Source organism: Salvelinus fontinalis, chromosome 1 (genome assembly GCF_029448725.1).
Source record: "Salvelinus fontinalis isolate EN_2023a chromosome 1, ASM2944872v1, whole genome shotgun sequence".
NCBI lineage: Eukaryota > Metazoa > Chordata > Actinopteri > Salmoniformes > Salmonidae > Salvelinus > Salvelinus fontinalis.
The window spans coordinates 25940414-25955413 of NC_074665.1; the positions used below are offsets into that span (position 1 = coordinate 25940414).

Below are 15000 nucleotides of genomic sequence, written 5' to 3' on the forward strand. Positions count from 1 at the left end.
ATGGCTGCAAATGTGTTTCTGTATGACAAATATTGGCAAAGATTCAGCACGCTCAACCAACAACTGCTGATAAGCCAATGCTGATTAGCTTGGAAACCCCCTCTGACTTTAAATCTCGTAAGGTTCTTGAGCTGACGAACTTAAAGACATGCTCCGGAACTTTGCATTTTTTAAACCTCACGCTTTGGGCTGGATGTGTCAATATTTAGTTCATGTCAATGTTTAGTTCATACATGTATAATTTATGAGCAGAATTACTGTCTTACCTCAATTAACCGCAAAATTCCTAGTTTGATAGCAACTGTTTCCTGGAAGTTGTGTGGTGCCATTTCCCCTACATTTTCCCCCACGTGGCCCAGCCCCCTAGCAATTCGAGTTCCAGCCAATGAGCTTCAGCCCCTCCCCATTTGAGTGACAGCTAGCAAGATGCACACACATCAGAGCGAGAGAGCGCAATGATGTGGTGTATATATCTGCACGTGACATAATATGCAATTTGTGTGGACCACTTTCGGCTTGTGAGCGCTACTTTCAGAACTACTAGCTAAAAAGTATACAAAAGTACCAGAGAATCTCTTTAAATGTGCAGAGTATTCACTCAAAAATGTATATGTTAGGCATATTTGGGTCCAAGATACTAACCCTGACATTCTTGTACTCTCTGAAACTTGGTTAAAACAATGTATAGCTGAACACCGTAGCTCAATCAGGTGTAAGAATACCGACTGCACAGTAGCAGCTCACTTTGTTGAAGCTAAACATCCTATCTCCTCCCTCAAATACACAGTGTCATGACATTGGCTTGGGGGTAGGTTTATGACAGTCATAAATACCTCTTTCCCCCTTTTTCCCTCTCCCTACTATAACTGATGTGACATAAGAAAACCCCTTGGTTAACATAGAGATTCTGGGAACATCAGAAGTTGGGGGGAAATGAACTATATTCTGGTAATCCGACCAACTGAACATATGCGGTGGTACTTAAGGTATATTATGTCAGTTCGGTTGCCCTCTGACACATTCTCATCAATGATAGAATGACATAAACTCTACTGTGGAAAGTCTAAACGTCAGAGGTATCGGATTCACATGGAATTGTTGTTTAATTCAAATGTTTGAATATGAAATTATTTGTGAAAAGATGAAATGTAATTTTAGCTTCCAAATGAGAGATTTGGGTTTTCATAAGTTTGGCTTCTGCTCAACCAGGGGCCCGCCCCTGTGAAGAGACATGGGTTATAAACTTTTCAGACACACCCCTCTCCCTCCACTATAAAAGCCATTGACAAAAATATAACTTCCTGTTCCGGGGACACTAGGATGACGATCCGATGTCAGAATGGTTCAGATAATAACTACAGAACTAAGCCAACATCAGCATGGACTTTGGTTGTAAATGGTATGAACTTTGAACTCGTATTCACTACAGAAGTGATACCTCCTAGCCGTTGAGTTAGCAACAGCTGCTACAAACGCAGGTTAGGAAGGACAGTCAGAGTATCCCGTCTACTCCACAACAACGTTACCACATATCTAGTGACCACCAGAGACATTCTTCAAAGGACAGAGGACTCGGGTTGACGATACGGTCTTCCATCTACCACCAACCTACTGAAGCGCAGCTCAGAGTAAATATTTATTGCATTTTCCTTTTTCAAATGGGCGGTAATTTAGAATGCATAAGATACTGTATTTACGATAGCACAGCTCGCCTATGTTCCAGTCTCCCGCTCTTTCACTAAAATCCCGCCCCTTTTCTTTGTGTAACAAGCTGTCATATCTATTCCGCCCGCTAGGGACGTTTGCCTTTATGACGGCAATTTGTGATGAAGTTATGATTTAATTGTGTATGTGTGATTCTGTGTGATTAGTTAGGTATTTAGTAAATAAATAATTAAACCCAATTTTGTATTGCTGATTCAACTTGTTAGCCAGGATTCTTGCAGATAACCAAGGATTTACAACTTTCAGATGAGACTGAATAGAATGACGATTAATGTGACTGCTATGGATGTAAAATATTACTAAATCTTTAAGAGTTTATTCGAAAGATAACAGCTCTATAAATATTCTTTCGTGGTGTCCCTCTTTAGTTAATTACATTTACATGATTAGTTCAATCACGTAATATTAATTACGGATAAATTATTTTATAGAATAGCATGTCATAGCAATTAATCTGGCATAGCCAAAGACACGACAACAGGTATCGAGCATGTTACTCTATTAAGGAGAGGTAACATCGAGACCAGTGGAGGCTCCTCAGAGGAGGAAAGGGAGGACCATCCTCCACAGTTACTTTCATAAAAATAAAATGGTAAAACATTGGAAAAAGTTATCCTTATTATATGAAACTATACTAAATATAATCACGTCACCAAATAATTGATTAAAACACACTATTTAGCAAATAAGTTCTACAGTAGCCTAAGGTCTACAGTAGCCTCAACAGCACTCTGTAGGGTAGCACCATGGTGTAGCCGGAGGACAGCTAGCTTCCGTTCGCCTCTGGGTACAATGACTTCAATACAAAACCTAGGAGGCTCTTGGTTCTCACCCCCTTCCATAGACTGACTCACACAGTAATTATGACTACTCCCGAAGAACGTCCTCCAACCTATCAGAGCTCTTGCAGCATTAACTGACATGTTGTCCACCCAATCAAAGGATCAGGGAATGAATCTGGTACTGAACGCATAAGCTACAGCTAGCTAGTACTGCAATGCATGAAATGTAATGAGTAGTTGACTCAAAGAGAGAGAAAGACAGTAGTTCAACAGTTTTTAACAAATTAATTTCTTCCACAATGAAGGAGAAGCAAGAGAGAAATAGAGAGAGAGAGAGAGAGAGAGAGAGAGAGAGAGAGAGAGAGATATGCAAATGCAGCTAGCTAGATTTAGCCTACTGAAACACACTGCTGAAACAGAGGGATGCTGTGTTAGCTAGCTGGCTATGACTTTCCAACACAGCACTGGAACTCTTCCGAGTCAAGGTAAGCTTTTGGTTTTACTAATTTATTGCCACAGGGGCCCGCCGGTGTAACTGCGTACACTGTAACATTACAGCATGATTATAGCAGGTTTACAAACGCGTAAGTTCTATTAGCTATGCTGACTACGACGATACTTTAGCTAATATGGTGACAACAATGTAGGCTGTGTGTAGTGGTTTGGCTTGGAAAGTTTTTTTTGCCTGGCCACATAGGGCTGATGGGTTGTGCATTGAAGTACACACCCAAGGGAAGAGGTGAAAGGAGGTGAAAGGAGGAGAGCTCATAGATGCGAGAAATAATACAACGTGGCTGCTATGAAACTGAACTGTGTCTACGTGTGATCAGGGGTGTATTCCGCTGAAAAATGTTTCGCAAAAGTGAATAAATGGGGATAAACATAACTGAATTTGTCCAACAGAAACTCCTGTTTGCATCTGTTGGACTAATGATTCCACTCTATATCAGCTAGATGCAGGTGATAATGTGCAAGGCAGTATTGAGTGTCACTGTCTGTCCATGTGTCACTGTCTGTCACCTCAAATTTGTCATTCGACGCACCTACGTTGTAAACTGTCATTCATTGGCTAGGTTGTAGCAACCTCATGATGGGTATAGGGAAAATTTGAGTATCATGTAGTTGCCTAAACCTGGCGCTGTTACATTGAACTGGGTGAATGGAATAAGAATGATAGGCATCCAATATGCTGTAATAGAAATAAGGCCAAGCTCATGAAAAAATAATCATACTCCCTCATCTTAAACGGCACCGACCGCCACTGATCGGGACCCTACTACTACAGAGGGAGGCCTAATGGATCTCCTATCTAAAAACACTGATTCCTAGTGGTCTGAATATTGAATTTGACCTCAGGCCATTTCAACCCAATGCATTAGTTTTTGCCCACCGTCTTTTAGCTTATACTGCACGTCATATTTCCAATGTTGATGATGCTCAGTGTACATTATGTTTGAACCACAACAAGATATGAAATGAAGTAATGAAACAAAGATGAAAGTAAATGAAATGTAACAATAATGATCGTTGATATTAGCACAATGCATTCTATTATATCTAATCATGTTGACATAAGATTATGTAAATGTAACGGTCCTGACCTGTTTTATGTTGTTTTTTGTATGTGTTTAGGTCAGGGCATGTGTTTTGGGTGGGCAGTCTATGTTATCTGTTTCTATGTTGGTTTTGGTTGCCTGGTATGGCTCTTAATTAGAGGCAGGTGTTTTGCGTTCTCCTCTAATTAAGAGTCATATTTAGGTAGGGTGTTCTCACTGTTTGTTTGTGGGTGATTGTCTTCCGTATTTGTGTTATGTCTTGCACCATACGGGACTGTTCGGTTGTTCGTGTCGTTTCGATGTAGTCTGTTCCTGTCCGTAAGTGTTACGTTTAGTTATGTAAGTTTATGTTCAGGTTTCGTCTACTTCGTTTTCTTGTTTTGTATTTTTGAAAGTGTTTTGTTTTTTCGTGTTGCCATCATCGTTTTTTTTAAATAAAGAGATGGCCTATTTCCCTACTGCTGCATTTTGGTCTGATGATCCTTCTCTCCTCTCCTCGTCCGAGGATGAGGAGAGAGACAGCCCTTACAGAATCACCCACCAAACTAGGACCAAGCGGCAAGGGAATGCTCAACTGAGCAACAAGGACTCCTGGACTTGGGAGGAGATCCTGGACGGTAGAGGACCCTGGGCTCAGCCAGGGGAATATCGCCGTCCCAAGGAGGAGTTGGAAGCAGCGAAGGCTGAGAGGCGCTGGTATGAGGAGGCAGCGCGGCGACGCGGTTGGGAGCCCGTGAGTCAGACCCAAAAATTTCTTGGGGGGGGGGGGCACACGAGGAGTGTGGCAAAGCCGGGTAGGATACCCGAGCCAACTCCCCGTGCTTACCGTGGAGGTAGAAGGCGTCGTACTGGTAAGACACCGTGTTATGCGGTAAAGCGCACAGTGTCCCCAGTACGCGTGCTTAGCCCAGTGCGGGCTATTCCACCTTGCCGCACTGGGAGGGCTAAGTTGGGCATCGAGCCGGATGTCATGAAGCCGGCCCAACGTATCTGGCCTCCAGTACGTCTCCTCGGGCCGGCGTACATGGCACCAGCCTTACAGGTGGTGTCCCCGGTTCGCCTGCATAGCCCAGTGCGGGCTATTCCACCTCGCCGCACTGGCAGGGCTACGGGGACCATTCAACCTGGTAGGGTTGGGGAGGCTCGGTGCTCAAGAGCATGTGTCCTCCTTCACGGTCCGGTAGACCCGGTGCCACCTCCATGTACCAGTCCTCCGGTGGCAGCCCCCCGTACCAGGCTGTCTCTCCGGGTTCTCTCTCCTGCTGTTTCCTCCTCTCCAGCGCAGCCAGTGCCTAGACCACGCACCAGGCTGTCTCTCCTTCTCCTCCCTACAGAGCCGTCCTGCCATGACCAGCCAGAGCCGTCCTGCCATGACCAGCCAGAGCCATCCTGCCATGACCAGCCAGAGCCGTCCTGCCATGACCAGCCAGAGCCGTCCTGCCATGACCAGCCAGAGCCGTCCTGCCATGACCAGCCAGAGCCGTCCTGCCATGACCAGCCAGAGCCGTCCTGCCATGACCTGCCAGAGCCGTCCATTCAGGACCTGCCAGAGCCGTCCATTCAGGACCTGCCAGAGCCGTCCAGCCAGGGCCTGCCGGAGCCGTCCAGCCGGGGCCTGCCAGAGCCGTCCAGCCGGGACCTGCCGGAGCCGTCCAGCCGGGACCTGCCGGAGCCGTCCAGCCGGGACCTGCCGGAGCCGTCCAGCCGGGACCTGCCGGAGCCGTCCAGCCGGGACCTGCCGGAGCCGTCCAGCCGGGACCTGCCGGAGCCGTCCAGCCGGGATCTGCCAGAGTCCCTCAGCCGGGGTCTGCCAGAGTCCCTCAGCCGGGACCTGCCAGAGTCCCTCAGCCGGGACCTGCCAGAGTCCCTCAGCCGGGACCTGCCAGAGTCCCTCAGCCGGGACCTGCCAGAGTCCCTCAGCCGGGACCTGCCAGAGTCCCTCAGCCGGGACCTGCCAGAGTCCCTCAGCCGGGACCTGCCAGAGTACCTCAGCCGGGATCTGCCAGAGTACCTCAGCCGGGATCTGCCAGAGTCCCTCAGCCGGGATCTGCCAGAGTCCCTCAGCCGGGATCTGCCAGAGTCCCTCAGCCGGGATCTGCCAGAGTCCCTCAGCCGGGATCTGCCAGAGTCCCTCAGCCGGGATCTGCCAGAGTCCCTCAGCCGGGATCTGCCAGAGTATATCAGCCGGGACCTGCCCCTTGTCCCGGTGTTGCCCCTTGTCCCGGTGCTGCTCTTTATCCTGGTGCTGCCCCTTATGCCGGTGCTGCCCCTTATCCCGGTGCTGCCCCTTGTCCCGGTGCTGCCCCTTGTCACGGTGCTGCCCCTTGTCACGGTGTTGCCCCTTGTCACGGTGCTGCCCCTTGTCCCGGTGCTGCCCCTTGTCCCGGTGCTGCCCCTTGTCCCGGTGCTGCCCCTTGTCCCGGTGCTGCCCCTTGTCCCGGTGCTGCCCCTTGTCCCGGTGCTGCCCCTTGTCCCGGTGCTGCCCCTTCTCCCGGTGCTGGCCATTCATTTAGGGGATGTTAGTTTTAGGGTGGTCATTGGGAGGGGAAGACAGAAGCGGGGAGTGACTATGGTGGTGTGGGGACAGCGTCCAGAGCCGGAGCCACCACCGTGGTCAACTGCCCACCCAGACCCTCCCCTGGACTTTGTGCTGGTGCGCCCGGCGTTCGCACCTTGAGGGGGGGGTTCTGTAACGGTCCTGACCTGTTTTATGTTGTTTTTTGTATGTGTTTAGGTCAGGGCATGTGTTTTGGGTGGGCAGTCTATGTTATCTGTTTCTATGTTGGTTTTGGTTGCCTGGTATGGCTCTTAATTAGAGGCAGGTGTTTTGCGTTCTCCTCTAATTAAGAGTCATATTTAGGTAGGGTGTTCTCACTGTTTGTTTGTGGGTGATTGTCTTCCGTATTTGTGTTATGTCTTGCACCATACGGGACTGTTTGGTTGTTCGTGTCGTTTCGATGTAGTCTGTTCCTGTCCGTAAGTGTTACGTTTAGTTATGTAAGTTTATGTTCAGGTTTCGTCTACTTCGTTTTCTTGTTTTGTATTTTTGAAAGTGTTTTGTTTTTTCGTGTTGCCATCATCGTTTTTTTAAAATAAAGAGATGGCCTATTTCCCTACTGCTGCATTTTGGTCTGATGATCCTTCTCTCCTCTCCTCGTCCGAGGATGAGGAGAGAGACAGCCCTTACAGTAAATAATTGTCTGCATGTATTGACATGTTGTAAAATATTTGTTTCACTGTTTTTCATCCCTCATTACCTTAATTACTATGACACACCCCTTCACATCACTGCTTGCTCTATCAGAAAGTAGGCTGGCCCTCTTTGACCTCATGTAGGTCGAAACACTGGATTTTGTAAAAACTCCCTCATTACCTGACATCTTTACTTACCCACAGAAGTATGAGTTACCATACCAGATCACAGGGATGGCTATCTAATAAAATTCCGTCTGTTCCTACGGAGTTTTAGCTTTTAGTTTCTTTGCACTCCAAGTATGGAACAATTTTCAGAGTTCCCTACAAATGGATGTATATGTGACTTTCGGACTATTTGCATTTACTGTTATTTTATTGTTGCTCTTTAATTATTTGTTATTTTTCAATGTTCTTATTTTTCAATTTTATTTATGTATTTATAAATGTTTTACTTCAGTTTATTTTGTAAATACTTTCCTCTTAAGGATTGGACCCTTTAAAAAAAAAAGGCCTAAAATTACATACCCAAATCTAACTGCCTGTAGCTCAGGACCTGAAGCAAGGACATGCATATTCTTGATACCATTTGAAAGGAAACACTTTGCAGTTTGTGGCAATGTGACATTTATATAGGAGAATATAACACATTAGATCTGGTAAAAGATAATACAAAGAAAAAAATGTTTTTTTTTTTTTTTTTTAAATCATCTTTGAAATGCAAAAGAAAGGCCACAATGAAATATTCCGCTTAAGGCTCTATTTAGATTTTGGCCACTAGATGGCAGCATTGCATGTGCAAAGTTTTAGACTGATCCAATGAATCATTGTATTTCTGTTCAAAATGTTGAATCAACTCTGCCCAAATGTGCCTAATTGGTTTATTAATACATTTTCAAGTTCATAACTGTGCACTCTCCCCAAACAATAGCATAGTATTATTTCACTGTAATAGCTACAGTAAATTGGACAGTGCAGTTAGATTAACAAGAATTTAAGCTTTCTTCCCATATCAGATATGTCTATGTCCTGGGAAATGTTCTTGTTACTAACATGCTAATCATATTAGCGCACGTTAGCTCAACCGTCAAGTGGGGGGGCACCGATCTCGCAGAGGTTAACACTTCTTAAAAAAGGCATTGTCGGTTATAGGCTTGTAAGTAAGCATTTTACTGTAACATCTACACCTATTGTATTCGGGGCATGTGACAAGAACCTCTTTGCTGTGGAATGTGATTGTTTTTCATGTTGAAATTGAATTTTTTGTATTCTCTTTGTATTTTGTATTTTCTGGTGTATTTCCTATGTGCAATTTGTAATTGTAAGATGCAAAACAGATCTTGGTCTCAATGGGACTCCCTGTTAAAATAAAGGTAAAATCCAAAAACCTACTCACTAGGTGCATCAATCGGTCTACTCAGTCTCGACAAGAGGTCAGCTGTGGGAAATTGCCTTACTTAACACAGTGGAAAAGTAGGGAATAAAGTAAATCATAGTGTCTAATTCCCATCAAAAGGCACCAATATGCAGACATATTACAGAAGTGGGCCACTGGACCTATAGTTCCAGAGATTTAAGGACTCCGTCATATAAGCCCAAACTGCACAACTGTCCAATCACAGTGACTGAACGGTTTGCCGTTTCATAACTTGATGAGAAGAAGAGGAAATTAAAGGGGTATTAAATTAGTGGTGATAGATTATGAATATAGTACTTAAGAATTACAGTGTTACTGAGGAAATGGTAGTCAAAATGTCAGCAAGCTACAGATCACATTAACAATACATTACGCATCCCTGATGTATACGATTATTAATGGCTGGGCTTCTTCAAAGCTCAGCAGGCCAGTATGGTGGAATTACAAAGAATTTAAGTATTACTGTACAAATTTCAATAGGCTGAGGTTTTATTGGTCAAATATGCTACGGTGGCATCTCCTCAGAAATACAGTTACATTCAATTACTGTTGTGTTTTATATAGGATTTAGGGAAGACATCAGCCAACCAGAGGAGGATGGGCTCCTGCTCTAGAGTCTGCTTCCTGTCAAGGTTTCTCCCCAACTAAGGAGATTTCCCTCATCCGTTCGGTCAAGCGTTATATTTTAGCACTTTGTTACAAATGTATTTGTAAAATGCACAATCATTTGATTGACTGATTGATTGATTGGTTGATTGAGCTACAGAATGATTAGCGAGTGTAGTTGCTTTACATCTTAAAGAGCATCTCCGCCATGTTACAATCAAACTATTGTTGTTTTGTAGAGGATGTACTTCAAAAAGAAACGTCATGTTGAGAATGATTAGCAAGCGTTGAGGCACAGAGACCAGAGTCTAATCACAGTAAGGATGACAGGATGATTTTTTTAAAAGAGAGATGTAATTATGCGTCACAATTTACCGAGTATCTGTCATCAGGTGGCTTAATTGCTGTGGCTTCTTAATTTGGTGTCACCTTTCCGGGACACCAGGACGTAAAACGCTGAGATGAGAGCGGTCTGGGTGATTGGATGTCCGCCTAGCAAATATAACTTCAAATACCCTAGCGGCCCCCTGATTGGTCCAGGTGCTTTTTGTGGGCCTGGAACCAGATAGTCCCACTCCCTTCCCTCCACACTTGTCTCCGTGCCGACACTATCTCTATTCTACTGCTCTGAAAAGTCCCCCCTCTTCCTCGCCCAGGGTATCAAAACAGGTGCGTTTCACACAAGTGGTTACCTAGCGATGGCACAAATCACTGGCCTCACTGGCCTTTCCCTTCCGATTCAAATAACCACAGCAACAACATCTAAAATGGGAGTCTCTCAAATAAAACAACACAGGACACAAATACATTTCTCTAAGGGTCAGGAGAGAAAGAAACGGTTGCTCTGCATTTTCATTGGAGTGATTTGAAGCCTTTATGAGGATGTTGCTAGAAAGTGGAGAGAGAGACTTCATGTTGCCATGGCCCCTCAACAGCAACACAGGATTCCTAAATATAGAAGAAGCCCAAAATACAACGGGGTAGAACCCCAAGGACAAAGAGAGGAGGTTCGGAAGAGTTAGAGAGTGCCATGGTCCCAGTCTGCGTGCCTCTATTCATTCATGATTTTTACACAATCAGCTGGGGATAGCTTAGATAGAGTTTGTAGCAGGGATAGTAATTACTAACCGGTCAGCAGCACATTGACCAGTCGACTAAACTGTGTCCAGATGTCACGGTGTTACTGTGTGTCACTGTATGCCACTGTGGGCTCTTACCTGCTGACTGAGTCGGGGCGATGTCCTGGCCAGCGTTGGAGGGGAGGATCAGGGCTGGAGCAGGGGGGGACGTTTTCTCCACAACCTCTGCGAGACCAGGACAGATAGAGCCATGGGAGAGAACAGCGCAGTCAGACTTTCCGTGGTCTTTAAAAGGAGTGTTTCAATGTTGAGTTATTGTCATGAAACTGTAACACGGAGCACTGTAGAAATCAACAATCCCAGCGGACAGAGATAAATCACTCTTCACCGTCAAGTGCTGAGCTGACAGTTGTTTAAAGAATTGTCCAGCTTGGATACATATTGAACCCTTTATGCAACAATTGAAACCTTGAGTTTCAATTAAGATAATCCTAAACTAGAGCCTGGAGAACACCAATCATAAATGGCAGGTGCTCTTTCCACGATGACGATTAGACCTGTCACAAGGGAAAGAACATAATATATTTTTCAAACCAACCCATTTTCATTTGTATTCTTTCAGGTAAAATTGACGGAGAAGCCCCAGTGGAGACACACTTACATAGTGTACAGTACAGTGCCAAAACAACCGTCATAATGAAATAACTTCCACACTTTGCCCTGTGAGGGTGGGCACCAGCCCAGTGAGACTGAAATAGCAGCAGAGAGTAGAGGGGAAGGGAATGGATGAGACACCTGGGTAGGCCGGCTCCATCCTCATGGTAGAGACACCGGGAGAGAGTTGTGGCTGGCCAGCCTCGACCTCAACTACTGGCCTACTACTAGTAGCCTCCAGAATAACCAGCTCCTTGAAGGACAAAACACAAGACAAACACAATATGGACCTCAGCGTCAATGGACTGATCCGTATAGACATCTGAGGTTTCAGTGAGCAAGCGCCGCTCATGCACCGCTGTCATGCGTGAGCTCGTCCTATAGGCCGCTCGGCAGTAAACTAATTACAGATCAGCTTGCATGGCAGCTGAAGGAAGGAAAGTGCTTGAAAGGATTGTAGAGCAAGATGGTGGGAAGCGAAACATTTGTTGTCATTGAGTGGACAGGGTCTATTGAATGCCCAAGTCAGTTGTGTGTGGACTCCAACTTGACTTCAGCTTTTTAGACACTTGGAGTTTCTCAGAGTGCATTGCGCAACAGTGTTCACTTACTCCACCCTTGTCAAAGTGCTTTTAAAGAGTGTCAAGCAGCTGAGTCTACTTTACCGCTGAAAGAACCAAGACCAGATCATGTAAAAGAGAGCTTCTATATTTACATAATTCAATAGTCATAATACAATACTAAATCCATTACAGAAAGGTTTCCGGACTGTTCAGTATTTGAGGCTCTTAGGCTGCATTTAAACATGCAGCCCGATTCTGACCAGTTGCTCAATTATTGGCAAAAGAGCTGATCCGATTTGTCAACTGACCAATTTGTGGAAAAATATCAGAATTGGGCTGCCTGAGTAAACGCAGCCTTACAGTATGAGGCTGGACAAAAGCGCAAAGAGCAAAGTCTTACCAGCTGTGAATGGCATTGACATAGATGTTCCACTGTGAATGCTTTAAGTGCGCTTAGGCTGAAAGCATGGAGCATTGATTGGCTCAAAGTCATGCAGTGGTGATGCTGACTTCATGCAGAGGTGATGCTGCAGGCTGCTTCTGCAGGTCGCTGCCATAGAGGCTGAAGGATGAATACTTCGTGTTGCATGCAAGAAATCGTATTTCTTTTCCTGTCGTTTTTTGCAGAAGAAACCCAACCTACCTGCTCAGGTGCATCTGTGGCAACTGGCCATGAAGATGAAATGAAAACAACACAAAGAAAGAGTGAGTTCAAAAAAGAGTGGGACCGTTTGAAAGCACAAGGCTGGATATACCTGCCCTTGACTACCAAGGTTTGTCAGAGGCAAGTACATCATTTAATTGTATTTTTAGGACAACATTCACATTATAGTTCTCCATTAAATATAGTCGGGATTTTGAATACATCAATAAACCCGGCTGGGGCCGGAGAGGATCAATGATTAGCAATCCATAAGACTGTCACCTTCCCAGGTACTTTTAGCTGTTCATGGCCACATCCACACGTGATATTTTTCATTTCATGGACAACGTACAAATGGTAATCAGTAACAAGGGTGTTCCACTAACACCTTATTTTAAACACTGGCCAAATGACATGTCATAACTCAACACTCTTGCATTTTTACGGAGGTCGTAAAAACCAACGGTATTGTTATGAACGAAGCATACCATTCGGCGTAAAATAAATTCCCTCCACCAGGGTTCACAGCCCCTTGTGTCATGCGAACACTAATCAACAAAGGTTTGGGCAGTGACTTTCTCCTCTTATTGTTTGTCTGAGTCTGTCCTCTGCATTGGATCCTCTGTGCTCAAGAGAAGTTTTAGCTGTAGTTTGCATAAGTCTGTGGACTCTACCGCTAGCCAAGTTTCTCTTTCCCTCACCGGCCGCCAAGCATGTCCTGAACAATAAAAGAGAGGAACTCCATCTCTCCTCTCAGAATCCAGCGGTTTGAGTGGTGAGGGCAAGCCAAAGCATGTGAATCCTCATCATCCTATCTAGGGTGGAACTGAATTGGTGTCTGGGTGAGAGACGTTTTTAAAGACCCCCACACACTCACGCATACAAGTCGGTTCTGTCTTTTGTTTCCCTTATGTGCTGCCTTTTGTTGAAGGGTGGATTACGAAAAAAATGCGCTGGCACTGAAGGCACACGATATTCCACATATCAAAACAGGACAGCATAGTGAAGAGACAAAAGCATGGCCCCAGGGCCCATGTGTTACAGTCTATGATGCCAAATTCCACAGAGCACTCTACATGAATTCTAAAAGACCAAGCAACTCCCATCTATGAGTCACACTGAGTCCCAGCTCATCCCAATGTTCTGTCTCTGTCTTTCTGGAGTACATTAGTAAAGATGGCTGCTCTTCTACTGGTGCTTGCTGTGTGATGTTGACTCACCTGGTATAGAGGGAATTGTGTGATGTTGACTCACCTGGAATAGAGGGAATTGTGTGATGTTGACTTCCCTGGTGTAGAGGGAATTGTGTGAAGTTGACTCACCTGGAATAGAGGGAAGCTGTCTCTCAGTGACACTCAAGGCCTCCACTGGTTTCTCGGGTGTCGGGAAGGGCAGAGGCGGGGCCACAGGCTCTTGGTGGGTGATCATTGGCTTGTTGATGGTCTCAGGTTGGCTGGGAAGTTTGGGTAGTTGATTGGGTGGTTTGGGCTTGTAAGAGCCCGTGACAGTGTAGCCCATCCCACCAGGGCATATCTCCTTGAATTTAGCTAAAAATGTTAAAAGAAAAATAAGTACATCTATTCTTTACTCAAGAAAAAAAACACATCAGAAACCACTTCCGTCCCAAAAAACTGAGATTGAAATGGCCACATGAAAAATATTTACTTCGCATAATTCAAAGCTATTTGACTAATTTGATTGACATTTTATTTTATGTAACTCATATGTAAAGTACAATTAGTTCGGTTAGGTTTTTGTTGAAGCAGATTCACCACATGTATATAATTCTCTGAGTTCTTTCCGTGCTCCACATGCAGTGCATTGGGAAAGTATTCAGACCCCTTGACTTTATCCACATTTTGTTACGTTACCTTATTCTAAAATGGATTAAATAAATAAAAAATCCTCATCCATCTACACACGATACCCAATAATGACAAAGTGAAAACAGGTTTATAGACATTTTTAGCAAATGTATTACAAATAAAAAAGTATTCAGACCCTTTGCTATGTGACTAGAAATTGAGCTCAGTTGCATCCTGTTACCATTGATCATCCTTGAAATGTTTCTACAACTTGATTGGAGTCCACCTGTGGTAAATGCAATTGATTGGACATGATTTGGAAAGGCCCACACCTGTCTATATAAGGTCCCACAGTTGACAGAGAATGTCATAGCAAAAACCAAGCCATGAGGTTGAAAGAATTGTCCGTAGAGCTCCGAGACGACAGGATTGTGTCGAGGCACAGATCTGAGGAAGGGTATCAAAAAATGTCTGCAGCATTGAGGTCAAGAACACAGTGGCCTCCATCATTCTTAAATGTATGAAGTTTGGAACCACCAATACTCTCACTAGACCTGGCCACCCGGCCAAACTTAGCAATCGGGGGAGAAGGGCCTTGGTCGGGGAGGTGACCAAGATCCCGATGGTCACTCTGACAAAGTTCCTAGTTCCTTTGTGGAGATGGGAGAACTTTCCAGAAGGACAACCATCTTTACAGCACCACCAATCAGGCCTTTATGGTAAAGTGGCCAGAAGGAAGCCATTCCTCAGTAAAAGGCACATGACAGCCCGCTTGGAGTTTGCCAAAAGGCACCTAAAGACTTTCAGACCATGAGAAACAAGATTCTCTGGTCTGATGAAACCAAGATTGAACTCTTTGGCCTGAATGCAAAGCATCACGTCTGGAGGAAACCGGGCACCATCCCTAATGTGAAGCATGGTGGTGGCAGCATCATGCTGTGGGGATGTTTTTCAGCGGCAGGGACTGGGAGACTAGTC

General features: G+C 45.0%; 1 protein-coding gene across 1 annotated transcript in view; it reads right to left on the reverse strand.

Moving 5' to 3' along the window:
- The window catches only part of LOC129851269 (latent-transforming growth factor beta-binding protein 1-like), a gene marked incomplete in the record, with an annotated part of 125108 nt that overhangs the window by 32383 nt on the left and 77725 nt on the right, over positions 1-15000 (reverse strand). The window contains 3 exon segments of the mRNA XM_055917694.1: positions 11153-11264; positions 12218-12240; positions 13540-13764. Of these exon segments, the coding sequence (XP_055773669.1) occupies positions 11153-11264; positions 12218-12240; positions 13540-13764 (360 nt within the window).